Genomic DNA, 27,322 nt, shown 5'->3' on the forward strand with positions numbered 1-27,322 from the left:
GGTGCGAGGTGGGTTCGACCGCTCAGCGGGCTTCGAGGTCTCGAAATACGTCAGCAACTCTGGCTCGGCTTCGCTTACCGCGGCCAAGCGGTTGCTCGTTGACAATACCGGTACTTAAGGCGCTGTAGACAGGAGAGACCGGGGAAGATATGAAGCCGGTGAGGCAGGGGTCGCTACCTCTGTCTCGTCGTCGTCAGATGCTGTGGAGCATACCTCTCAAAGCTGATAGCAGAAAGCAGCAACAACAACAACGAGACGCTGATGTCCCAGGAGATGCGGTGCGCCAAGAAGTGATGAAGGACGCTGTAGGAGATGCAGTGCTGCGAAGAAACGATGGGAGGCGCTACAAGGACAAGGTGATACTGAAGCAAGGACGTGTGGTGAATGCGAAGGCGCTTCTTGCTCATGTGACTGGGCGACAGCGCCACGAGGACAAGGAGCAGCACGGAAGCAGGCAGCGAGCTGGTAGGTCCCCATAGCCGACCAGAATGCAATTCACTTTCTCAAGCTTAAGTGGCCTTACCATAGATACAAAGGGTGAGTCCCAACTATTTGGAGGCGGAGACATCGTCCGTCTGGGTGCTGCCCCACCCATGGCTGACTCGGATGAGGCCGCTTTGGGCTGGAAAGCGGAGATGGAAGCAGAGTAGGTAGTCCTACAAGAAGTTCATTGGTAAACGGAGAGAGGCAGCAGCGATCAAGGCCGAAGCTCAGATTGGGGAGGCGTGGAAGGCGAATCACGCTAGCATGGCCCGGGCCCTAGAGTAGTTGAAATGGAAGAGGATTCACAGGATGGAAGGCGTCACCGCCTATCAAGCTCATACGGTGGTACGGTTAAAGAACAACAGGCTTCGTCTGTGGGCCGGCAAAGAAAATAATTTCAAGTGCCTTGCTGCTGGATGCACCAACAGCAAGACATTGGGATCGGCACATTTGGCATGGGACTGCGAGGAGGCGCAAGATCACTTGAGGTTCTACTGTGCAAAATGGGAGGGTGCAAAGTGCATGAGATGGGAAATCAAAGACACACAAGAGGAGGCGATCATGAAAATGTTCGGGTTCAAGTTGCAGAAGATGCCGGGGTGGTTAACTACATGGGGTGTCGAGCAGGAGGTGGAGCCATGGGATCAAGTCACCGAAGTGCTTGCTCCATGTGGGCTTTCGGTTGCGCGGTTACGTTGACCGCTTTGTGGCGATGGAATGTGGATCGACTTCACCCAGAAGGAAAAAAGCTGCAGCGATTGCGGACCAACTCAGACGATACCAGACAAGTGTAGTGGAAGCCTTTGAGCGTTTTCGTTTGGGACTGTACCCAATGACTACCGCTTCATATACCAAGATACAGGCTGCAGGAGAAATCCTTCGGCACTGGAGGAGAAAGGATTTCGTCGCAGTGCCGGAGAAGAGGAACGATGTGCTTTGGGTTGGGTTCTTTGACGGCGGCTCCCGTGGTAACCCAGGTGCGGGAGGCAGTGGGAGTATCATCGTCGAGGACAAGGGCGCCGAGGTATTACCTGTAGTGTTGTGGGCGGCGGCGACAGCGCTTGGTAGTCGAGCTACCACCAACAACGTAGCTGAATTTACGGGGCTGCATAGACTTTTGGCAAGGGCAGTCAAAATGGAGTGGAATGGAATACACGTGGTCGGAGATAGCTGAAAATGATGAAGGAGCGGACGAAGCCGAAAACGAGGAAGATGCAGTACTGGTACAAGATAACCATGAAGCTAGCTGATCGATGTGAGGTGGAGTCTTGGACACACCATTACAGAACTCACAACAAAATGGCGAATGCCTTGGCCAACAAGGCTATGGATACTGGTAAGAGTAAGATGTACGGGACGGAAGGAGACACCGAACGGGTTGACTTGAGGACGGGGGTCAGCACATATTTGGCAAACGATTTTAATAGGTGGAGAGAGGAGCAAGAAGATGGACGTCGAGCTGCACAGGAGGAGTGCGGAGGGTCGAACCACCCAGGAAGGTAGGAGTGAGTCAAGGAGGCGTCGACAGGGGCGGGCACGCAAAAGAATACTGGCTAGGGGATAGGCACCTAGCTGGAATGGTTATTAGAGTTCAGTGGACGTACGGAAACAGTAACACAATACACCTCACCAAATAAAAAAAATACAAAGGGCGAGTCCGAAGAGAGAACTTCTTTTTTTGGTGTGTGTGTGTGTGTGTGTGACGGGAGTCACACAGCACCTTGCGCTTGAGGAAGTGTTAGAAGTATACAAACTCCAAGTGAACGGCGGTTCACTAGTTCCCGGTCTTGGGGAACGGTTGACTTAGACAACGTAGTTTATAGACTGATATATTTATAGTTAGTTACCTAGAGGTCGTCTTGCAATACAATTCCTAAGTCAACTATAGTTTATCCTATATGTTTTATGTATGGGTGGCTGTGAGCCACCACCACGTGTCAGTGGTGTTGGGTACACCATGTACCCAACTCGGAAGAGTGACGGGCACTCTTCAGGTAACCCCGTTACAGGGGGGATACCGCTGCAGCTGTGATCGGTGTCGTAACTCATTTATTGCTATCAAAGGCCGAGGGAAGGAGACTGGTGGAGCACATACACCTTGGTCTGTATTATCGGGTCACCCGACGTAGTGGATGTAATCAAGCGCACATTGAAACGTAAAATAGAACTGATTCCCGCTGCAAACTTCAATCCACGTACTTGGTGGGTCAGCCGCCGGGGTATTATCGAAACCTGGTGGATCGGCCAGCACGACATCGACCTGACGGCTGGCACGATCAGTGGGTTTCACCGGATCGCCCAATATGCAATTCACGATGGTTGCACAAACATGTTCACCAGATCACCCAGATATTTATTTCGTCTTGAGGAATGCGTGCGTTTCGCAAGAGCAACACAATGATGGGATCAGCCACAGTAAGCGCGGAAGCTGTGCACGTGACAATGGTGCCACCGCTCGCACTCGACTTGCATCATGAGCCTCGGTGCGAGGCGTCGACATACACTATCTTCATCCACGAAATACACTGGTTGGCACCGCCACGTTCCCAGTTGCTGACGTGTCGCCTCCGTCACGCTGACCAAACGCGACTAGGCAAGCTGGACCAGAATCGTCAGTGCGTTGGATGTCAGGCTTAGCGGCTGTGTTCACACCCAGCGACTGGCGAGGTTAGTAACCGGAGCTTATACACACGCCTGAACGGCACCAGCTGCATCTTCAGGGCATTAGCAAGTAAGAGCCGTGCGCCAGAGTTAAATGATGTGAAGCAGCACTCAGCATTACAAAAGAAGCGCTGGGAGAGTTTCCCTTCGACTTTCACTAATAGCGACCTGTTTGAGAATGAGCTGGAGAGGGAGAACTGTCTCGGGTTGGCCGCTGCCCTCCAACTCTACTAGTTGTGCTTAAACAACTCGAGACCTCCGCTTCACGAGAACTAACATCAATGGCATGCACCGTGATACTGAATACGTCCAAGAAAAGCGAACCAAACGAAACAAGGATTCAACGGTCAAGCCTGGTGAAGTAATGCGGTAGACATATGAGTTTTGTAACACGGCAGACCGCCGTCCTAATTCAGCATATGCGGGTTTAGGTAAAGTCTTGGGTGCTGAAGTCTCAGTTTGTGGTAGTGTAACCGTTACGTGCGGCGATTAAATCTGAGTGCCCTTTTCGTAACTTTCCGGTACTGTTTTCCAAATCCTTGATGCTGACATGCTGCACTCCACACCGGTATCTTATCTGATAGTTGCTCGAATTGTTTTACTGGATCACGTGGGTAGCCTGAAAAAGGCTAGGGTAAAATGAATATTTGCCCTAAATCATGGAAATCGGTTGGGATGCTTTGAAAAGGAAAAGTTTGACGCCGTTTAACGACAACAAGAGGGTGGGCCTTTGTACTCCGTTTGACAACTGAGTGTGAGGATAACATCTTGCTTGAGTCTGCATACTGCTTTGTCAAAAGTTGGCAACCTTGAGTCTGAATACTGCTGATCATCGGAAATCACTGTTGATAGTACAGCATATGCTCCCAATTCCGGTATCGTGGTCCGACCCTATCCTAAGATTTGCTGTGCATTATCGTCGGCTACTTAAAGACTCAACTGTGAAGCCCGAATGATGATATCCTCCAGATCAACGTCGGTTCCATAGCTAGTCCTCTTTGTCCCTCTCATCTACAGCATTAAAAACTATTCCAGTGTGGCGGAAACAGTTTTGAATGGTGGTCTTACCTTGTAGTTCGAGCCAGATCTCCTTGCTCCATTACATTGTCTGTAGCTGGTCGACAGTGTAAACGTCCTTCTTTAGCTCTTCACCGCGCTTGACCTTCTCGTACGCCCAACGAAGCTGCTTTCCCCTGTACGCGCGCTTGAACGCGGCGATGATTCCTGCGTCCATGGGTTGTAGGAATGCCGTGGTATTCGGTGGCAGGAACTCTACGCGGGCGTTAGTACACACGATATCGCCCCAGTGGTGGGACGATGCGTTGTCAAGCAGCAACAGGATCTGACGGCCCTTCGCACGCATGTCGCGATCCAGATCGAGAAGCCACTCCCGGAACAGTAGTCCTGTCATCCAGGATTTCTTGTTCGAGCGGTACGAGAAGCCTAGTTGTGCCACCGTGCTTTTGTTGAGACAGTAGGGCTGCTTTGCGTGACCAAGAAAGAGTGCCGGCAGCGTGTCGGATCCATCAGCATTTGCCGTAAGCGCGAGAGTAATCCGCGTCTTCTTCTTCTTCATGTCTTTGTGCAGATCGATCGAGCGGGGGCCATTGCGTAGCACAGCCCCGTCTCGTCCATATTGTAGACGTCATCGGGAGAGTATAGGTCCGTCAATTCCTGAAGCCGTTGAAGACCAACGCAAACGACTTCAGGGTCGACCGATGCAGCTTCTCCAGGTCGTGAGCGAGAACGAAGACCATGCCTGCGCTCGAATGCAGTGAGCCACCCGTCCGAAAAGGACAGCTCCCAAGCATCACATAGCTCCTTTTGTAAATCTCGCGCTTTCATTTTGATCAGCTCCCGAGAAAGACACACGTTCTACGCCTCTAGTTTCTGTATCCACTCCCATAGGCGCTCTCCCAGCGCCTCCGAGGTCACCTTCAGCGGTTAGCGCCGCTTGCCGTCCCCATACGCCTTGCTCATGATTGCCGGGGCCATCTTGAGGATGTCGGAAATGGTTGTTTGAGCTGGCGCCCGCTTCAGCTTGTAGGTAGCTTTGGCCCAGGCGGAGAGCGCCACCTGGGTCATCGCCGGACACTCGCGTGCCTTCTTGATAAGACCTCTCTTCTGCTCTATCCTCATCCAGCCCATGGGGCGGAGCGTGCGAGGAAGTGCTTGTGTTGTGATGTGTGGCGCGGCTGAGATGAATGGTGCGTGGCGATTCCCGCCATAAGTGAAGCTGTGTCACCTGTCTAAAACGATTCTATCAGACGATTCGGGGTATTATTTTTATAAGTGGTACCGGAACAGAGAGCGCTTACTGTATTCCAGGCCTTAGGAGAGCTACAAAGGGTTATGTTATGTATACGACATCAAATAAAGTACCGTAGGTGTCAGTGGACACACTCCGCAGTGGTAATCATTTCTGCCGGATCGATTACGAAATGAGCTGATTCTGGCCATCGTTTCCTGTAGATGGAGTGCTGGAGTCCAAAACACTTAGCGTGGCGTGTGCAACGCCTTCAATTTCGTCTGTGAAGCTGAATCTGCTACACGTGCAGTGCGCCGAGTGGGATCTATAGCCTCGCAAGGATACACTCGCGCGCTTTTTCGCGAGCTTTCTGGGCGGGGTGGTGGTGGTCAATGTCATTGACCACACCATTTCCCAACTCGCCTGGTCGAGACAACGTACCCTGCACCCGAACGTCGGAGCATGCTGGTTATCAATCCCTTCAGCTACGCGCTGGCACTGCTCGCGCTGCAAGCCGCGAATGCTGCGACGAACAACTGCACGTCGTGGTCGGACCGATTCCAGGCGGATCTCGAGGGCGTCTGCGTGTGCTCGGAGGCCACGTGCGATACTATCTACAATGGCCACCTGCACCTGTCGGGGAACGAGGCGGGTGTGTTCTCGACGTCCAAGGCTGGCGACCGCTTGACCTTCTCGACGGTTGAGTTGGAGACTGGCGCCAACGACGCCGCGGACTTTGTCATTGACACCACCACGACGTACCAGTCCATCATCGGATTCGGTGGCGCCTTCACGGACGCGGCGGCCATCAACGTGTACCTGCTGGACTCTGGACTTCAGGATATTCTGGTCGACGCGTACTTCGGTGACGATGGACTGCAGTACACTATTGGCCGTGTTCCCATCGGCTCGACGGACTTTTCGCTCACCATTTACTCGTACAACAACGTGGAGGGCGATTTGGCCATGGAGAATTTCAGCATCGACATGGACAAGGCCAAGAAAATCCCCTTCATTCAGCGGGCTTTGAGTACGTCTACTCGAGGCATGAAACTTTTCGGGTCCTCGTGGGCGCCGCCGGCGTGGATGACTACGGAAAACACGACCATTAACTGTGCCGTCCAGGGCTATCCGGGCGGTGAGTACTGGCAGGCCTTGGCGCTGTATTACTCCAAGTTCGTGTCGGCTTACGAAGACGAAAACATCCCCATTTGGGCCATTACGACGCAGAACGAGCCTACAGAGCAATTCTCGTTCAAGTCCTGGCAGAGCCTTCGCTTCAACGTCACCACGGAGCGCGATTTCATCAAGCGTGACCTGGGTCCCATTATGAAGGAGAACCACCCGGACCTGAAGATCATTATGATGGATGACCAGAAGGACCTGCTGCTAGACTGGGATGCTACGCTGCTCGATGCGGACTCGGCGCAGTACGTCTCGGGTGCTGGCGTTCATTGGTACAAGGACCTGGATTTCTTGCTGGACACGGCGGGCAACTTTGCCGACCTCGAGACTTTCCACGAGTCGTACCCTGACGTGTTCATCCTGGCGACGGAAGCGTGCGAGGGCTACCTCATTGACGGCATTGTAACTGGTGCTGGCCCCACGCTTCAAAACCCGACGTACGCTTGGCAGCGTGCACAAATCTACGCTCGGGACATTATCGGCGATCTCTCGCACTACGCCTCGGGCTGGACTGACTGGAACCTGGTGCTCAACACCACCGGTGGCCCCAAATGGGTCGATAACGCGGATGATTCGCCGATTCTGATTGACGAGGAGGGCGGTGCCGAGTTCTACAAGCAGCCTATGTTCTATGCGATGGGCCACTTCTCCAAGTTCCTGCCGCCTGACTCGGTGCGTGTGGCCTTGACCATCAGCTCAAGTGCTTCGTCAAGTCTGGGCAACGTAGACAGCGTGGCGTTCTTGACCCCCGACGACCAAGTCGTGCTCATTCTCTCCAACCGCGATAGTTCTGCGCACGACATCACGCTGAGTTTGTCTAGCCAACAGCTGAGCACTAATGTCACGGTGGAGGCCCTCTCCATCAAGACAATTGTCATCGGTGAGGTTGAAGGCAACAGCAGCTCCAGCTCGAGTTCTAGCTCTACCGCGAACAGCTCCAGCTCTTCCGCCAGAAGTTCTAGCAGTGCAACTGAGACACCGACCACCACGACGGCAACCCCGGCCACTTCAACTAGCTCCAGCTCAGCGACGAGCTCGGGCAGTTCTAGCGCCACAACGGTGGCACCTATTGCCACGACGACAAACTATGCCTCCTCGACAAGTGGCACGAGCTATGCGACGGGTTCAAGATCGACTGCTGCCTCATCGGCTTCTGAGACCGCGGAACCCACGACGCCGGAACAGAATTCATGCTAAGCATGGATTCATGACTACTACCGGAACGGTAGATTGCAAGTACTGGAACGTTTTTAAGAAAGACCATGCAGCGTGTTCTTGTGTCCGCCTTGGCCCATTGTGGGCTGTCCAATCGGATCAGATAATGCAACTTGTTTCTACGCTGGGGTTAGAGTCGCCGTCAAGAGCGCTCACTGTCACCAAGAAAGGAACCATGCGAGTTCTGCCCCCAGCGCGTCTTCTGCCTGCTGCTGTCGCGCTCCTTGCCGGTCGATGTGGCGTGACGGCATCCTGTTCTTCGTGGTCAACTCGGTTTCAGCAGGACATCGAGGGCGTGTGTACATGCAACGCCACGAGCTGCGACTCGGTGTCGACCGAGTATTTGTCGCTCTCCAGCAGCCAGGTCGGAGTGTTTCAGACGTCCAAAGCAGGTGACCGACTCGTGTACTCCACCTTGGGGATTGATGCTGGAAGTGACGACGCAGCCGACCTCATCATTGACTCAACAACGACGTACCAAGAAATTATCGGCTTCGGAGGCGCTTTCACCGATGCTGCAGCGATCAACGTTTACCTCATGGATACGGATGTCCAGCAGCTCATCCTAGACGCATATTTCTCCGACACGGGGCTTCAATACTCGCTAGGTCGTATCCCCATCGCGTCTACGGATTTCTCCGAGTACGTGTACTCGTACAGCCCATCGGTGGATGACTTTGAAATGGCCAACTTCAGTATCGATGCGGACAAGGAACCGCTCTCGAACAAGTTGAGTCTGATCCAGCGCGCGCTGAGCGAGACGTCTGCGGCCAGCCGCAACCTCACACTGTTTGCGTCGTCGTGGGCACCGCCAGTGTGGATGACGACGAGCAACACGACTCTGAACTGCGAGATGAATGGGTACCCTGGAGGGGAGTACTGGGAAGCGCTGGCGCTGTATTACTCGAAATTCATCGGCGCGTACGAGGCCGAGGGGGTCCCCATTTGGGGGTTGACGACGCAGAACGAACCTACGAAACAAGAACTCGCGACAAAGTTCTGGCAGAGTCTTCGGTTCAATACGACAACAGAACGCGACTTCATCAAGCGAGATCTGGGTCCGTTGATGAAAGAGAAGCACCCAGACGTGAAAATTATCATCTTGGACGACCAGAAAGACTTGCTGCTGGATTGGAACGCCTCACTTCTGGACGAGGAGGCACGGGGCTACGTGTCAGGCGTTGGAGTTCATTGGTATAAGAACTTGGATTTTGCCTTTGGTACATCGGGTGACTTCGATGACTTGGTGACCTTCCACGCGGAGTATCCCGACATTTTCATCCTCGCGACCGAGGCATGCGAAGGCTCGCTGGTCAAAGGACTTGGCACAGGAATGGGCCCGCATTTGTTCGACTACAACAACATTACCTGGCAACGTGGCGAGAACTACGCTCGCGACATCATTAATGACCTGGCTAGCTTTGCCAGTGGCTGGACAGACTGGAACCTCGTTCTCAACACGACTGGAGGCCCAAACTGGGCAGATAATCAAGTCGACGCGCCGATCCTCGTGGACGAAGAGGGAGGTGCTGAGTTTTACAAGCAACCGATTTACTACGTCATGGGTCATTTTTCCAAGTTCCTCGTCCCTGGGTCTCTTCAAGTCGAGATGAACGTGAGTAGCAATGCCAGTTCTACATTGGAAAACGTAGATCGAGTGGCGTTCGTGACGCCTGAGGGCCAAGTGGTCGTGGTGCTCTCGAATCGTGACAGCACCGAGAAGAGCATTCGCATAAAACTCATGGTCGAAGTGCGAGCCGTGACGGTGGTACTTCCCGCGAACACCGTGCAAACCGTGCTCTTTCCTGCATTTGGGCTTGCTATCGGTTCCGAGGGCAGCGAGGGATCGCCATCGGCCAGCAGCTCGGCGACTTCCACTTCGCCAACCACGATGAACTTGGTAGTTGCATTGATACTCAGTGGATTTGTTGCATCGAGGCAAGCGTAGTTTACGAACGAATACACTTTTGAGTGCGGCTTGCTTTTCATCTTCACGATCGAAGCGTGCGATCAGTGATCGCCGACCACCACCAATCTCGGAGGCGTTCATGAGAAACGTGCACGGGAAGATGGATACATTTAATGTTGATTTGGCAAGATCACTTGATCTCTCAAACATCGATCTGCACTCGTCGGGGATCCCGAATCCCCACTGGGGGTCATTTTGCTGGCAAAGCGGTCGCCTCGATGCGATTTCACACGCCATTTCGCTGCTCGTCAATGGCAGCAATGACAGCAATGTATCCTATCCTAATCGGAGGCTCTCGACAAACTTCAACTATCCGACGACAGCGATCTGCACGCTTCAAGAGCTGGCCAGGATGTAAACTGCGCGCGAAGGCGAGGCAGATTCAGGCAGCCCCGTAGAAACAGAGCGGTTCGTTTGCAATTTGTGCCCGCACGAAGCGGCACGGCGACGACCATCGAAAGGTGCCAAAACGAGCTCGAGTTGAGTCGAGTTTGAAGGTGCCCGCTCCAGACTTTCACACTTCTCGCTCCGCTCCAATGAAGCCACTCCACGACAGATCCATTACGACGATGATACCGTTGAGAGACGGCTAGCGATCGACCAACTGCAGCAACCTTGGCAAAACACAACTTGTACGCTTTAACATTATTTTCTGGACTTTGAAACGGTTGATATATGGATATGTTAATACGGACAATCCATTCAACAATAGTTATTGGGAAGGGCAACACGAGGTACAAGACCTTCAACTCTGGCCCCAAATCTCTCCCCCCTCTGCTCCACATGGCCACTCACTTTGCAATTTGCTCAAGCCGACACATCTCGAACCTCCTCCGCCCCACACCATGTACACTGTCTCGTCGTACTTGGCTGTCGCCGTCGCAGCCGCAGCCGTCTCCACCTCCTCGGCGCACCGCATGCACCACGCGCACGCTATGCGCGGCCTGCAGATGGACATGAGCGGCATGGACATGTCGTCGTCCACCTCGATGGACATGACGTCCTCCAGCAGCATGTCGATGGACATGACGTCCTCCTCGACCGCCACCACGTCCTCGGTCTCGAGTGAGGACTACACGTGCCCCGTGTGCGGCATGTCCACCATGGACATGGGCTACGACAACCTCAACCACATCGGCTTTGCCCACGGCCAGACTGTCTACACGTGCGGCATGGCGGCACGCTCCTTCGACGACTACTCGTTCGACGTGACCGACACGGCGTACCTGGCGGCCAACATGGCCGAGTTCATCGTCAACGCCACAGACGCCACCGCGTACGCTGAGTGCGCGGACTCGTGCGACGAGTGCGCTGCCGGCATCCAGGACCCCGTCACGGGCGACGACGTCACCACAAGCAACTTCCAGTACGTGTGTCTGACCAACGGCCAGAAGATCTACTTCGCGTCCACCGAGAGCAAGAGCGAGTACCTCAACAGTGTCACCTCGGAGCCACGCTACCTCGTGGACAGCATCATCTGCGAGAGTGAGACGTGTTCGGACGCCGAGAACATCACTGTGCTCAGCGCCGCCGCCCAGGCCTTCGTGCCGGACCTGTCAGCCTCCAGCAGCACCGGATCAACCGTCGCCAGCGGATCGAGCGCAGCCATGTCGGTGAACTCGCCCGCGAGCCTGACCTTGGCGGTGGCGAGCGTGCTGGCTGCGCTGGCCTCGATGGCGTAAGTCTGAACACGCGAGAAGTGCAGCATCCCGAATGCGACGAAAGCTTCGCGGTATCATTTTATTCGCTGTAGACTCCTTCAATACAGAACCCTCTGGGCATATTAGGTTTGGATTTCAGCGTTGAATGCGTGATGCATCGTGAGGCTGGTGCTGCAGTACCGAGTGGACACGCCAACTGACGCATTTGGTGAGTACTTCGCCAGCAGGGCGCCGCCATTAATCAGCTTCTTCCGTGACGGAGTCTGTCGTGTGACCACTGGTCGCTGACCAGGACGCCTCGAGCTGACGGACAGCCTGGGGCGGCCACTTGCGCGGTCAGTTTCTTGAGCTCGGGTCAGCAAGGGAGACTGGATGAGTGAGTAACCTTGGCCTCTTTTCTGCCAGGGTTCAACCATTGTCACGGGAACCCAAACTGTCGGCGGATGATCAAGCAAATCGCTCACCAACTTCGCTCACCACGACTCGTGACTGCCTATGCGATAGTTGACTTTGTCCATAGGGCACAAGCAAGCAGTTCAAGCCCATCAGCATGTCTTTGAGCTGTTCGAGCCCGCACAGCTGATACCATTGTAGGCCCCGGAGTTGCTGCCGCTGCTACTGGTTCTTCACTTTCAAAATCGCCTGCGATCCCGCAAACCAGCACCAAGTCCAGCCCCAGCAGCACCGCAGCCGCCATGCTGGCCCCGTACCTCCTCACCGCCCTGGCTGGCGTGCTGCTCGCCTCTCAAGAAGCCTCGGCTACCTGCAGCAACTGGTCCACACGCTACCAGACCAACCTGGAAGGAGTCTGCGTCTGCAACGCCACCCAGTGCGACACCGTCTCCAACAGCTACACCAGTCTCACAACCGGCCAGGTGGGCGTCTACACGTCGTCGAAGGCCGGTGACCGCTTCGCCTACAAGGTGGTGAGCGCTGACTCGACCGCTGTGAGCAGTCCCACGTACTCCATCGACGTGTCGACGCAGTACCAGACCATGATCGGCTTCGGCGGTGCCTTCACGGATGCGGCGGCCATCAACGTGTACAAGTTGACTTCGACGCTGCAGCAAATGGTGTTGGACCAGTACTTCTCGGACACGGGTCTGCAGTACACTTTGGGTCGCGTTCCCATCGGCTCCACGGACTTCTCCACGAGCATCTATTCGTACAACGACGTGGTGGACGATTTCGACATGGAGCACTTCTCCATCGATGTGGACAAGTCTTCGTCTTCGCACAAGATCGACCTGATCCAGCGTGCGCTCAACGCTTCATCGCGTGACGTCAAGCTGTTTGCATCGTCGTGGGCTCCTCCGGCCTGGATGACGACGAAGAACACGACGATCAACTGCTCGCTCAAGGGCAACCCCGGCGAGGAATACTGGGAGGCGCTAGCGCTGTACTACTCCAAGTTCTTCGACGCGTACTCGGAAGAAGGTATCGATTTTTGGGGTATGACGGTGCAGAACGAGCCGTCCAGCTCAATTTTGCAGACTTCTGCGTGGCAGTCGTTGCGTCTGACGGCTGATCAGGAGCGCGATTTCGTGAAGTTGGATTTGGGTCCGTTGATGGCAAAGAACCATCCTGACCTGAAAATCATCGCTGGCGATGACCAAAAGTCTGGAATCCTCGATCGCCTGTCACCGTTTGAGGACGCGGACTCCTTGAAGTACATCAGCGGTCTTGGTGTCCACTGGTACCGTGACCTGGACTTCTTCCTTGCCAGTGCTGGAGGCGACTTTGACAAACTTTTGTCTTTCTATAACAAATACCCAGACATCTTTATGCTGGCAACAGAGGCTTGCGAGGGTTACTTGCCGAGTTGGTTGGGCACGGGTGCTGGAGTGTCGCTCACGGACGCCGACAAAAGCTGGTCGCGCGCTGAGAACTACGGCCACGATATCATTGAAGACATCAACAACTACGTTGCTGGTTGGACAGACTGGAACCTGGCGGTGGACACGACGGGCGGACCGAACTGGGCGGAGAACTACGTGGACGCGCCGATTTTGGTCGATGAGAAGAGCGGTGCCGAGTTTTACAAGCAGCCCATGTTCTATATCATGGGCCACTTCTCCAAGTTCATTCCTGCTGGGTCGAAGCGCATCGAGTTCCCGAAGACCAAGACGCTGAGTAGCTTCCACCGTTGCGCGTTCGTGACCCCAGACAACCGAGTGGTGATGCAGTTTATGAACCGTGCTAGTTCAGCTGTGACGGTTAGTGTGAAGCAGACGGACTCGAAGACGTTTACGCTGTCGCTGCCGGCGCACTCGATGCAGACGGTCATTTTGCCAGCGTCGACGGCCACGAAGATCTTGTAAATAAAAGCCTCCCTTTATCAATTTGCAGCAATATTCCTTCGATCGCACCTCAAACACAGAAATACTCTCCAGTCCCCAAGGCAGTTCACGAGGGCGATGCATCGAGTCTCCCCCATTGGTACAAAACTCCGTTCGCTGTCGTGAAGTAAAACATGGGTAAGATGAAGAGCGACCAACGAGAGCTGAAGGTCATTATCAAATAATGGTTTGTGGGTTCTATGCGCTAACGAGCGAGTATACTGCTGCAGGCGATTAGCTGGAAACCTGGAATACACGTAGTTTATCTGTCGCATCCGTCGAGACTGTCGCTTTCAACGCGTAGCTGCGCTCACCACGACGCCGCGTCGTTCGGCGCTACACAGCAAGTTCTTGATGTGTCCATCAATTACTTTAGTTTTGAGCGCGTCTGCTCTTCTGTTCGCTCTTGTACTAGCCCAGTTCTGGTGCACGCCGACGTCTCTCGAGTGCGTGGGTTCTCGATGAAGTGCGATACTCGTCTTGATGACCCCCTTCTCTCTGCAAAACCAAAAACAGTTCAATCGGTCAGCACCGTGACACCCTGTACCCGTTGTGTGGACCTGTTGCTGTAAGTAACGGCGTCGACTGGCGAGCCCTATTGAGCCTGTGCTGTCGTGGCTCGCACACGCAGACGACGAGCACCGCGCGCCGGCGCAGTGCCTCATCGTGGCCATCCACAGAGACCAGATCAACTCGACGAAGTCTCCCTCTCATCCGGTATCCATCCGATAAGGTTGGTTGAGATCTCCGTAGGATATCCATACTCATTTTCAAAATCGCCTGCGATCTCGCAAACCAGCACCAAGTCCAGCCCCAGCAGCACCGCAGCCGCCATGCTGGCCCCGTACCTCCTCACCGCCCTGGCTGGCGTGCTGCTCGCCTCTCAAGAAGCCTCGGCTACCTGCAGCAACTGGTCCACGCGCTACCAGACCAACCTGGAAGGAGTCTGCGTCTGCAACGCCACCCAGTGCGACACCGTCTCCAACAGCTACACCAGTCTCACAGCCGGCCAGGTGGGCGTCTACACGTCGTCGAAGGCCGGTGACCGCTTCGCCTACAAGGTGGTGAGCGCTGACTCGACCGCTGTGAGCAGTCCCACGTACTCCATCGACGTGTCGACGCAGTACCAGACCATGATCGGCTTCGGCGGTGCCTTCACGGATGCGGCGGCCATCAACGTGTACAAGTTGACTTCGACGCTGCAGCAAATGGTGTTGGACCAGTACTTCTCGGACACGGGTCTGCAGTACACTTTGGGTCGCGTTCCCATCGGCTCCACGGACTTCTCCACGAGCATCTATTCGTACAACGACGTGGTGGACGATTTCGACATGGAGCACTTCTCCATCGATGTGGACAAGTCTTCGTCTTCGCACAAGATCGACCTGATCCAGCGTGCGCTCAACGCTTCATCGCGTGACGTCAAGCTGTTTGCATCGTCGTGGGCTCCTCCGGCCTGGATGACGACGAAGAACACGACGATCAACTGCTCGCTCAAGGGCAACCCCGGCGAGGAATACTGGGAGGCGCTAGCGCTGTACTACTCCAAGTTCTTCGACGCGTACTCGGAAGAAGGTATCGATTTTTGGGGTATGACGGTGCAGAACGAGCCGTCCAGCTCAATTTTGCAGACTTCTGCGTGGCAGTCGTTGCGTCTGACGGCTGATCAGGAGCGCGATTTCGTGAAGTTGGATTTGGGCCCGTTGATGGCAAAGAACCATCCTGACCTGAAAATCATCGCTGGCGATGACCAAAAGTCTGGAATCCTCGATCGCCTTTCTCCGTTTGAAGACGCGGACTCCTTGAAGTACATCAGCGGTCTTGGTGTCCACTGGTACCGTGACCTGGACTTCTTCTTCTTCAGTCTTGGTGGCGACTTTGACAAGTTGTTGACCTTCAACGAGGACTACCCGGATCTGTTCATGTTGGCAACGGAGGCTTGCGAGGGCTACCTACCAAGCTGGTTGGGCACAGGCTCTGGTGTCTCTCTTACGGACTTAGACAAGAGCTGGTCGCGAGCCGAAAACTACGGCCACGATATCATTGAAGACATCAACAACTACGTTGCTGGTTGGACAGACTGGAACCTGGCGGTGGACACGACGGGCGGACCGAACTGGGCGGAGAACTATGTGGACGCGCCGATTTTGGTCGATGAGAAGAGCGGTGCCGAGTTTTACAAGCAGCCCATGTTCTATATCATGGGCCACTTCTCCAAGTTCATTCCTGCTGGGTCGAAGCGCATCGAGTTCCCGAAGACCAAGACGCTGAGTAGCTTCCACCGTTGCGCGTTCGTGACCCCAGACAACCGAGTGGTGATGCAGTTTATGAACCGTGCTAGTTCAGCTGTGACGGTTAGTGTGAAGCAGACGGACTCGAAGACGTTTACGCTGTCGCTGCCGGCGCACTCGATGCAGACGGTCATTTTGCCAGCGTCGAATGACACCACGATCCTGTAAAATTGATATAAGTCACTCCTCCATCTGCGGAAAGGAGAGTAGGAAAATATGACCGCCGTTCTGCCTCGCTGCGTGATGTGGATCGAGAAGGTATCGTGAATAGCAAGCGAGCTGGTAGTTTAATATAACTTCATTTCATGGTCAACGGTTTTGAAATGGTGGGCTATACTCCTTTGTCAGACGATGTGGAATGGAGCCGGAATTGGCATGGTAATCCCAACACGAAGGCTGTCAAAATGTTGATTCACGATGATCTACCAGACCAGGTCACACCAAGGGAAATTGCCCACACACGACGTATTATTTCCTACTAAGCTTACACGCCATATGCAGCGCTTGTATCTAATGGTGTCTTTCCACCGAGTCCGCGTGATCCCACCTAGATTGATGAGGTATTGTGTGTTGTGTTACCATGTCAATTCATGTACAATATTGCAATGCCAGTAAGCAAGTGAGAACATGTATTTCACCCCTTGTTCTACATTTTCAGGCGTAACCTAGGCCATTGTGTTCTCAACACTCGGACAAGATACCAGTCACATTAGCGTACTGTGAAGACGAAGTACTTCAAGTATTATACCAATCGAAGGTTGATTGAAGGAGGCATCCAGTGGTTTGAAAGGAGAGTGCTACCAGTACTGGAGCCAGGAGATTACATGTACGGCATGTTCACGCGTTGGATCCGACCGAAAAATCCACACTCCGGCGATGGTGATGTCAGACAACATCGTCAAACGAAAAGATGCTTAGAGTACGAACCTAACTGCTGTACATGTACAAATCGCATACCATTGGAAAAACATGTGCCTTGGTTGCTTTGAAATGTGCAGCACTCGATGCACGACGGCCACCTGAAAAAATATCTCCATTTCAAAGGGGTACGTTTCGGTGTAAGCTTGAAATATGGCTTCAATTCGTATTACTAGTACCTGAAAGCTCGTCTGAATAGCACTCGAATATTTTCAATATTTCGGATTCCTGGAATTTCCAACTGATTCGTACACTGTACATCCGCAAAAGACGAAGCGTAAGCACTAGCCTACCTCGGTGCCAAGTCTCATCATGGCGAATATCCATGTCGATTAGGCCCAGCTCTTGCCATCAACCGGGATAGCATTTTCGATGGGAATGTCAACTTTATCGAGGTATATGTAATTTCTCCATCCTAAGGCAAAGCGGTGCTAAATCGATATTTTAACGAGTACTTCTTTCAGGTCCATCTGGCTTCAGCTGCAACAGAAGAACGGAGCAAAAGCGGCACAACCTCGAAGTGTCACTGCGGTTATTATACCCCAGTGCGGTAGTGATACAGCAACGAGCCGTACAGTCCAAGAACCAGGAATGGCATTGCCAATGCTGGTCCAGGCTGGCAAGCACTTTCCATCTTGCTGCCAATCTTGCGCGAGTCTCGAAGAAACCGGCAATTTGCCCGTGACATTTGCGGACTGGCATCGCCATGAAAGTACTGGCCCCCGTTGCTGTCTTCGCTTCGAGTCTGCTGCTCGCTCCCTACAGCGCGTCGGCTGCGTGCTCCAGTTGGTCGTCGCTCTACCAGGACGTGCTGGACGGCGTCTGTGTCTGCAATGAGACCCAATGCGACTCCATCGTCAGTGGCCACACCAAGCTTACAGCGGGTGAAGTGGGTGTCTACACGACGTCCAAGGCCGGCGCCCGCTTGACCTACACAGTGTCGAACGTCGATGAGGCCGCGGTGGACGAACCGACCTACTCCATCGACGTGTCGACCCAGTACCAGACCATGATCGGCTTCGGCGGAGGCTTCACGGACTCTGCGGCTATTAACCTGTACAAACTCTCTCCAAAACTGCAGGAGGTGGCGCTGGATCAGTACTTCGGAGACTCTGGTTTGCAGTACAACCTCAACCGTGTCCCGATTGGCTCCACGGACTTTTCCACGAGCACCTACACGTACAACGAGAAGGTGGACGACTTTAAAATGACCAACTTTACCATCGCGTCCGACAAGGCGCCGAACTCCAACAAGATCGACATGATCCAACGCGCGCTCAACATGTCGACGGGCGAGAAGAAGTTGTTCGCGTCTTCGTGGGCGCCTCCGCTTTGGATGACGAACGGGGACTCAGTCGTGGACTGCACGATGAAGGGCAAACCAGGTGAGAAGTACTGGGAGGCGCTGGCGCTGTACTACTCCAAGTTCTTTGACGCCTACAAGGAGGAAGGGATCGACTTTTGGGGCATGACCGTCCAGAATGAACCCGAAAAGCCCCCTCTTGCTGTTTCGCAGTGGCAGACGCTGCGTTTGACGGCGGAGGAAGAGCGTGACTTCATCAAGATGCACCTTGGCCCGATGATGGCCAAAAACTACCCAGACATGAAGATCATGGCGAACGACGACCAGAAGCCGGGCATCTTGGACCGCTCTGCGCCGTTCGATGATCCGGAATCGATGAAGTATCTGAGTGGACTGGCCTTCCACTGGTATCAAAACCTTGACTTCATTCTGCCTTTTGCTGGCAACTTCAAGAACCTGGAGAAGTTCTCCGCAAAGTACCCGGACATGTTCATGCTCGGAACGGAGGCGTGTGAAGGATTCCTGCCCGGAATCATCGGAACTGGTAAGGGACCCTCCCTCCTCGACTCAAAGAAAGCCTGGAAGCGCGCGCAGAACTATGCTCGTGACATCATTGAAAACTCCAACAACATGGCGTCCGGCTGGGTCGACTGGAACTTGTACCTGGACACCGACGGCGGCCCGAACTGGGCGAAGAACATGGTGGACGCCCCCATTCTCATCGATGAGCAGAATGGCGCCGAGTTCTACAAGCAGCCTATGTTCTACGTCATGGGTCACTTCTCCAAATTTATCCCGCCGGGATCGAAGCGCATTGAGTTCCCCAAGACGGAGACGCTCGATGACTTCCACCGATGTGCGTTCGTGACGCCGGACAACCAGATCGTGATGCAGTTCTTGAACCGTGACAGTGATGATGCCACAATTAGCGTGAAGCAGACTGATTCCAACACCTTCACCCTGACGCTGCCGGCCAACTCGATGTCGACGGTGATCCTGCCAGCGTCTGAGGACACCAAAATTTTGTAGACTTTATAAAAACCTGTGGACAAGTTAGCTTTAGCAATGAGATGCTCGATTCCAACGTCGAAATGTTTCTTGTTCACAATAGAATATTGTAGCTTTGATACACTTTGAGCAGCTCATGGCTGGGCGACCTTGGTCTTCTCGTCACGAGACTCGTGATCTCATGACCTTGGCAGTGGTCTTTCCCTACACAACACCTGGTATCGTGCAATTCCCAACATCGAATCGGCAGACTGGCTTGCAGATTCGTGAACTGTTCGAAGCCCGACAGCGAAGGCTTGCGGAGTTTCCTTCCCAGGCAGTCATGCTGACAATCAAGACGTTGATATTGACGACGGCTGTGAGCGCCACCGCGCTGCGTGGAGCTTTAGCTGCGTGTTCCAGCTGGTCTTCATTGTACCAGGGCAACTTGGACGGCGTCTGCGTCTGCAACGAAACCCAGTGCGACTCGGTCTCCAACAAGTACCTTAGGCTTACTGCAGGCCAAGTGGGTGTTTACACGACATCTCAAGCTGGAGCGCGACTCGATTATAAGCAGAGAGAGGTTGATGCCAGCCCGGTGAGCAGCCCCACCTTCTCAGTCGATGTCTCGACGCAGTACCAGACCATCATTGGCTTTGGTGCCGCATTCACGGACTCCGCGGCCATCAACGTGTACAAGTTATCGTCCAAACTGCAGCAAATTCTCTTAGATCAATACTTCTCGGAGAAGGGGCTGCAGTACAACCTCGGCCGGGTATCGATCGGCTCGAATGATTTCTCGACGAGTGTGTACTCGTACAACGACGTGGAGGGCGATCTCGCTATGGAAAACTTCTCCATCGATGTGGATAAGGCTCCAAACTCTCACAAGATCGAGCTAATTCAACGTGTGCTGAATATGACATCGCGCGACATCAAACTGTTTGCATCCTCGTGGGCACCTCCCGCTTGGATGACGAAGGAGAACTCGACGATTAACTGCCATATGAAGGGCGCTCCAGGTGACGAGAACTGGGAAGCCTTGGCGTTGTACTATTCCAAGTTTTTCGACGCCTACGAGGAAGAAGGAATCAACTTCTGGGCGATGACTGTCCAAAATGAGCCCGAGAAGCCTTTTCTGGCGTTTGCTAAGTGGCAAACACTGCGGATCACTTCGGAAGAAGAGAGAGATTTCATCAAATTTGACCTTGGACCGATGATGGCGAAGAATCATCCTGGCGTGAAGATTATCGCAAACGATGACCAAAAGCCGAGCATCCTGACGCGCTTAGACCCGCTTGAGGATCCCGAATCGCTTCAGTATGTTAGTGGAGTCGCTGTGCACTGGTATCGGAATGTAGATTTCGTGCTTGGCATGGGCGGTCACTTTGACGACCTTGTCGAATTCCACGATTCCTACCCGGACCTCTTTATCCTCCCGACAGAAGCGTGCGAAGGGTATATGCCCAACCCACTGGGTACCGGCAAAGGTCCTTCTCTCACAGACGCTGATAAGAGCTGGACTCGCGGTGAAAACTACGGCCGTGACATCATCGGGGACTTGAACAGCTACGCGGCTGGGTGGACGGACTGGAACATGGTGCTAGACACCGACGGAGGCCCAAATTGGTCTGATAACTACGTGGATTCCCCCATTCTCGTCGACGCTCTGAACGGTGCCGAGTTTTACAAGCAGCCAATGTTCTACTTCATGGGGCACTTTGCCAAGTTCGTGCCGGCCGGGTCTCGCCGCATCAAAATGTCCTTGCTGGAGGACGCAGACAGCGAGCTGCAACACTGCGCGTTTGTCACTCCAGAGAACCAGGTCGTCATCCAATTTTTGAATATTGAGGGGTCCGAGGAGGTGGTGAGTGTGGAGCAGCCCGACTCCAACACCTTCACCGTTGTCGTACCAGCTCACTCGATGGTTACAGCAGTCTTACCACCGTCCAAAAACACCAGTGTGCTCTAACAGTAATTGCTTAACCCCAATCAAAAGCCAAAGTCTCATTTACCTTCCGAATACTACACTTTAGCCGTCCAATCCGGCAAGAATACATACCAAAGTGGAGTAAAGTTAAAACGTTAGTATTTAAAATTCAAAGTTGATTTTTCTAATGTATAAAAATGCAAATTGGTTCAAGCAAAAGTAGACTCTGTCCAAACCAAAGTGGCTTAATTGCCGTACTCCATCTCCACGCTCCGCTTATTGTAGTGGCAGAGAATGAAGGGGCTAGTAAAGACGATCCCATGGTGAGCGCAACGTTGAGAAAACCTGATACGACATTTAGATATGTGGTAAAAGCGCCCATTTGGAGTACAGTTATGGTGTTAAAAAATGATTTTCAGTGGTTCGGAAATGTGTCTCAGGTCGTTTTGACGGGGTAACGGGTAACAAAACGCTATAATCCTATTGGAACAAAGCGGTGGAAAGGACCTGACACCTGCGAAACGAAAACAAAAGTAAAACAAAAATGTAATGCAGTTACTCGTGTTAATTAACAGATCGCAGGAAATCGTCTTTCTACTTCTAAATGTTTTTATTAATTAAGTTCGATTTGTCTCTTTGCTTCGTACAATCTTCACCTTTGAGCATAAATTTGCTCGCGGTGATTATCACCATACTCCCGCTGCTTAGCGATAGGCGAATATCTCGTTTTGAGATAATAGCGCTTTTGAGCAGCTTTGATACGCTCCTTGTTTAATAGATACTGATCTGCTAAGTACACAATCTATGTAAATATTATAGACTTTATTTATCACGAATAAACTATCAAAGCCATCCTGGTGCTATCAATAAATTCCACTATTCGCGTCATACAAATTACTGTTATCAATTGATATCAGCAAATCTCAGGCAATCCACTTCGCGTGGTGCTATCAATAAATCCCACTATTTGCGTGCTAGCGTGTGGTGGCGACCACATTTCCGCATTCGCGATGTCGACCCCACCAGGTAAGCCCAATTACCACACCCGTCTACCACCCGCGATTCTGCCATGAGCAGTCTGTGCAAGTCGATTGGTGAAAGCGACTTTCCCGCGCGTCTATTGTCACCACTGTAGGAAAAACCAGAGCCCGATAACCGGCTGGACGTTCCAACACAACCACGGGTTCGAACTACTCAACCTACTGCGCACGCATGATCGGGTGAAGCTGTTAGAAGTTAATTTGGATCCGTATGGCCTGAACGCGTACACGATGAGGAAAGATGAGAAGTAAAGATTGATAGTTCTCTACAGCACTTGCGCTTCACTGCTGTTTAAGCGGGCTGTAGCTTCTTCAACATGTAGAGACCCGATTCACCTACTTTCACTATACCTCGAAGCTTCGCCAGCAATGCCGGGTCTCAGTTGGCGTCAGGCTTCACGCTTCCACCGTTGAGTCTGACCTCCGATACAAATTCCAACAGAAGCAGTGCCTCCCGTTCGTGAAACACGACCTAAACGAGGCGAAGATGCGCCAACTGAACGAAAATCTCGAGCGTAATATGCGTATTGAAGAGGAGACAGCCCCGCGCGTCGCAATTCCGCCTGACATGGCGCCCCCAGGGCTGCTTCAACGTTCGCCTATGTCGGCTGAGTCTATGGACAGCGACAGCAACGATAGCGATTTTAGCAGCGGCGATGAACTGTAAGCTTATCAATGTACCTTACCCAGTAACGATGGAGATACAACTATTGTGAAAACCGCTTACTTTGTCCTGTGAAAAGACCGGATTATTATACGGCTTTGCGTACAGTCCCAGTGCTAAAACAGCCCATATGGCGACAGTAAAATTATATATAAAAACCGATAAGCCAGCTTTAATCTTAGGATTCAATCGTAAGCTTTGAATGGAGGCGGAAGAGAGCGTGGAGAATCCCGAGTCTTCTCCGGCGAGCGCTCGTTCGTGACGCACGCGCTCGCGTCCGGCTTGCTGGACCAGGACGACCCAACGGAGAGCGCGAACAGGATCGAGCACGACGCACAAGCACCGACCACGCGGGCAAGATGGCCAAGGTCACGGAGGTCATCGACGCGGTGGCCAAGGACGCAGTCGAGGCAGCTCAGGACGCTGCGAGCGCGGAGACCGAGAGCGTGAGCCTGGTATCCGAAGGCGAGACGTTCTCGACGCTGCGACACGCCAGCGCAGCTGGCAAGCGTGTTGGGGGCAAAGATGCGGCGGGCAAACTCCCGGTGACGGCCACCGAGCTAAACATGGAGAGCGACAAAATTACCCGGACGTCCCAGATCGACACCAGTGCGCATCTCTCGTAGTCCACACTCAATGCGCTGTTCGACAGCTAGTCGGAAGTCGAGCTCCTACAGACGGCTGTGCCGAGGGCATTCAACCTGTCGCCGAGTGACCTTGCTGTAGACGCGTCGCATATGACTGCTGCATTGGTGCCGTTATTATCTGAAGAGTCCGGACTCGATGGCGATACAGACCCACCTGTCTCAACGACACCAATGGCTTCTTCCGGCCGAGTTCTCCGCCCTCGGGTTCAAGTCAAGCGGGACGTCAACTTTGTCGCGGACAACGAGCGCTCCAGCTCTGGCAAAAGTGACGGCTGTGACGTTGTCGATGAAGACGAATACGAGAGTCCAGACCGCAACGGCGCCAACAGCGACGAGGAGGTGCTCTCCGATGGCAACACTGTCCAGCTGAATACTGCGTTCACTGAGGTACTGCAGATCGGTAATGACGCTCAGGACAAGAAGGCCAAGATGGCACGTGAGAACACGTTGCACGCGATGCAGTGGACGCCTGCGGTTTCGACGTTTGAGAGCGATTCCTCGGCGTATGATGCGCTAGGTGCGCAACCGGTCGAGGAGCTGCGCGCGCTCTAAGACTCACCACTAGAGTCATTCTTCTTCTTTATGCTCAAGCCGCTGTGGGTGCTCATCGACGTCGAGACCAACCGTTACAGTCTCGAGCAAGTTGAACGCCGCGCCATGGCAATGCAGGCGAAGCAGACCGCATCGCGGCGCGAGACGCTGGTCCAAACCCACCGCCGGCTAAAGGCGAAGCCAAGGTACCAGACCCACGGGATCTTGCATGTAATCGGGCTACTCGTGGCGCAAATGTTGTGCTCACAGAAGCGGCGATTTTCTGCACACTGGTCGATGGCCGAGGATGGAGTGCTTCCAGCCGGAAACTTCGGGCGATTCATGTCGAGGAACCGTTGCCAGGACATCCTCCGGGACTTTCACGTGGTGGACAACGAGGCTCCTAGCTCGCGCGATAAGCTCTGGAAGTTGCGACCAGTCGCGACAAAGCTACAGCAGCAGTTCCTGGCGGGCTGGTCGCTCCCGGCAGTCTTCTCCTTCGATGGAAGTGTGCTGCTGTCGACGTCCCTTCGGAACACGACGCGGATGTTTAAGTACAAGCCTCACCACTAGGGGATGCAAATATTTATGGCGTGCGACTCAAGGACGGCGTACTTTCATAGGTAAGTCTTTTTGGACGAAATCGGATGTCGTGTCTTGCGACTTACGGGTCCAAAGTCAACTCTCTATGTCGTATCCGACTAGATTCGAGCTCTATGCTGGAAAGCGAAAAGCAGGTGATGGTGGAGATGCCTCATTTGATCACAAGACAGGTGCTGCAGCAGTCGTCCGCAACCTGAAGATCGTCCTCGGATCAAGCGCGCGCCATCAGTGGCATGCCGTCGTCGTCGACCGCTTTTACACGTCCGTCCTGCTCTCCATTAAGTTTTCTCGGCATGGGGGTGTACGTCATCGGCGCCATCATAACCAAACGATTGGGGTACGATAATAATGTGAACGAAAAGCGCAAGACCCGTACGGCAAACATCCCCCGTGGCACATTCACGTTCTCACGCTCGCTTGCCGTTCCAAACAGGTTTGCCTTCCACTGGTGGGATCGCAAGCCAATGCACTACCCGTGCACGGGTGCGGTCATGTCCGAGTCATCGATCGGGCGAAAAATCAAGCGCCATCACGGTACCGTGTCCAAAACCGGCGACCATCTACCAAACCTGGATAGGGGAATTGATGTGCATGACCAACTCCGCCTCCAGCGATACTCCTTGCAGACGTCGACAAAGGTCACCAAGTACTATAAGAGTTTGCTACTTGGCTTCACCGACCTAGCAGTAGTCAACGCGTTCATCCCCCACCACGAGGCAGCCGTGATGGCTGGCAAACCAGTCATGAACCGCGGGGAGTGGTACGCAATACTCCAGAATCATCTCCTGCAGCTGAAGGCCGAGGTCTTCGCTGGTGTTGTTGCCACACAGCCATGCTTCCGGCAGCGCAAGCGTGCACCGGTCCGGATCACCCACCTGCTCGAGTAGAGTGAGGGTTGGTTGACAGTTAGCGACATCCAAAAGCGCCGGCAGCACTCATGCAAGGTCTATGCGCTGCTGCGTGCGGACGCCAAAAAGTCGTACAACACCACCTTCTTTTGCGAGCGGTGCTCGGTGAACACCGCCAAGCTGTGGCTCTGCAATAAAACTCGGCGGAGTTTCAAGGGCGTGAACAAGACCTGTTTCGAAATCTGGCACGACGACTTCGACGCAGGCGAAAGCATTTCAGCTATGTTGGGGAATCGGGTCGTCTTGCGTAGCCCAGGCCAGCGCGCCAATAAGATGAAGAAGACAAGTCGAAAACTGGAGCTCGCTGGTGACGGTGACAGCGGGAGCGACAAGGGCGCGTACAAAAGCGCGTTCGTGGATGTGTAAGCGCGAGTGTGGCACATGCCAGCAGTCACTTTCGTAGAATTGCAATGCATGTTTACTTGAAACCACCTATCTTCTGCGCTTCATTTTTCGAACTGACTGGCCTCTTTGTTCAACAGTCCTACCTTTTTTTTTTTTGGCGATGTGCTCATTTTATCTGAAGTTACGACATTGACGCCATCAAGATGTGATCTATGCAGTCGGATATATGACATTTAGCAGAGAAACCTGTTGACAACTTATGTACACCTACCCGCGTGTCGTTTTCTGCCCATAGATACTCGTGAATGTCGTAAGATACGACATTGAATAAATCGTTTTGGGGCCATCTTTCTGGGAGTCAAGGGGTTAATACGTCTGTTGCATGTAAGCTCTGTGTTGTTTTGTGCGTTGTGTGGAGGAGGCCTCCTTCACACCAGAGAGTGCTTAGCGGTGTTGTTGTTGAAACCAACGGCTGGGAGTTAGAAGAGTGTAAACCTTCTCTCGCTGATATATTTCCGAAATCAAAAGCGAAAATAAAAAACGCCTGCGTACTGCGCTGCGATCCACTACTTATATCCATGTATCAATGAGGTCGATATTGTTTGGGTGCTGAAGGCTTCCATTTGGCTGTTTTAGGACATTCATAGGGAGCCCACTTCGACTTAGGGTACTGGCGACTATTGTTTGAGTGTCTACGGTGCCACGATCAATCTTCATACAGGCAGTTACAAGGTCTCGGGTCCGCTCACCCCTAAAGAGCCCTTCTTCCTTCGATATGGTCATGAACTCGAAACACCGTACGAACAAGCCCTTCTGACCTGGGGTCAGCTCTCGCACCGTGGTGTTTGACCCGGACATGTTGCTAGCGAAGTAACAGTTGTAATGCACGTACAACGCACTAAGGAACAGTGTTGTGGCCGTCTTAATCTGCTCGGATAAAACCTCAAAGAGCTATTGCCATTTGTGTAGCATGCTAACAAGTTTTGGTCCAACCTTCACTGACGAGTACAATATGACCATTTTTAAAGTGCATTAGACGGACCCTCTAATCTCGTCAACCAAGAGTGATCCCAAACACCCCTACGGATCATGATCCATTATCCCGTTAAGAACGCCCCTAAATCTACTCACCCTTCAACAGGATATATCTCTGTCGGCTTTGAAGTCTACGTCACTCTACCATGAACACTTCTCTGACTGTTTTGCGAAGGCTCGACTCAAGTGATTGGCCTAGAAAATACGCTCTATTGGGGAGCTAACCTTCAAAGTCTCTATAACTAAAATGATCCGAACGACCTGCTCTATCATGTGCGCGCAGACATAGCAGTACGCGTTGTCGTCTCCCACGGCATATAATACAAACATGAGCTAACTTATACCAACCTGTCGTGTCA

The 27,322-nt window shown here is 53.2% G+C and overlaps 8 protein-coding genes across 8 annotated transcripts; all 8 read left to right on the plus strand.

Moving 5' to 3' along the window:
- Positions 1-5,854: 5,854 nt before the first annotated feature.
- On the plus strand, positions 5,855-7,774 carry KRP23_3906 (putative glucosylceramidase 4; the record flags this gene model as incomplete). Its single annotated transcript, XM_067888819.1, has 1 exon — positions 5,855-7,774. One exon carries the CDS (start codon positions 5,855-5,857, stop codon positions 7,772-7,774), a length of 1,920 nt encoding a protein of 639 aa, XP_067748024.1.
- Positions 7,775-7,967: 193 nt separating this feature from the next.
- On the plus strand, positions 7,968-9,740 carry KRP23_3907 (putative glucosylceramidase 4; the record flags this gene model as incomplete). Its single annotated transcript, XM_067888821.1, has 1 exon — positions 7,968-9,740. The coding sequence occupies one exon, from the start codon at positions 7,968-7,970 to the stop codon at positions 9,738-9,740; it is 1,773 nt and encodes a 590-aa protein (XP_067748025.1).
- An 866-nt stretch (positions 9,741-10,606) lies between these two features.
- KRP23_3908 (uncharacterized protein) lies at positions 10,607-11,443 on the plus strand (the record flags this gene model as incomplete). The annotated part of the gene is made up of 1 exon (XM_067888822.1): positions 10,607-11,443. One exon carries the CDS (start codon positions 10,607-10,609, stop codon positions 11,441-11,443), a length of 837 nt encoding a protein of 278 aa, XP_067748026.1.
- Positions 11,444-12,117: 674 nt separating this feature from the next.
- Positions 12,118-13,743, plus strand: KRP23_3909 (putative glucosylceramidase 4; the record flags this gene model as incomplete). The annotated part of the gene is made up of 1 exon (XM_067888823.1): positions 12,118-13,743. One exon carries the CDS (start codon positions 12,118-12,120, stop codon positions 13,741-13,743), a length of 1,626 nt encoding a protein of 541 aa, XP_067748027.1.
- An 851-nt stretch (positions 13,744-14,594) lies between these two features.
- On the plus strand, positions 14,595-16,220 carry KRP23_3910 (putative glucosylceramidase 4; the record flags this gene model as incomplete). The annotated part of the gene is made up of 1 exon (XM_067888824.1): positions 14,595-16,220. The coding sequence occupies one exon, from the start codon at positions 14,595-14,597 to the stop codon at positions 16,218-16,220; it is 1,626 nt and encodes a 541-aa protein (XP_067748028.1).
- A 1,456-nt stretch (positions 16,221-17,676) lies between these two features.
- KRP23_3911 (putative glucosylceramidase 4) lies at positions 17,677-19,302 on the plus strand (the record flags this gene model as incomplete). The annotated part of the gene is made up of 1 exon (XM_067888825.1): positions 17,677-19,302. One exon carries the CDS (start codon positions 17,677-17,679, stop codon positions 19,300-19,302), a length of 1,626 nt encoding a protein of 541 aa, XP_067748029.1.
- A 115-nt stretch (positions 19,303-19,417) lies between these two features.
- On the plus strand, positions 19,418-21,232 carry KRP23_3912 (putative glucosylceramidase 4; the record flags this gene model as incomplete). Its single annotated transcript, XM_067888826.1, has 1 exon — positions 19,418-21,232. One exon carries the CDS (start codon positions 19,418-19,420, stop codon positions 21,230-21,232), a length of 1,815 nt encoding a protein of 604 aa, XP_067748030.1.
- A 968-nt stretch (positions 21,233-22,200) lies between these two features.
- On the plus strand, positions 22,201-23,520 carry KRP23_3913 (uncharacterized protein; the record flags this gene model as incomplete). Its single annotated transcript, XM_067888827.1, has 2 exons — positions 22,201-22,216; positions 23,189-23,520. 2 exons carry the CDS (start codon positions 22,201-22,203, stop codon positions 23,518-23,520), a joined length of 348 nt encoding a protein of 115 aa, XP_067748031.1.
- Between the last annotated feature and the right edge of the window lie 3,802 nt (positions 23,521-27,322).

This window comes from Phytophthora ramorum, assembly GCF_020800215.1.
Source record: "Phytophthora ramorum isolate Pr-102 chromosome Unknown Phyram_PR-102_s0003, whole genome shotgun sequence".
In the NCBI taxonomy this organism is placed as follows: domain Eukaryota; phylum Oomycota; class Peronosporomycetes; order Peronosporales; family Peronosporaceae; genus Phytophthora; species Phytophthora ramorum.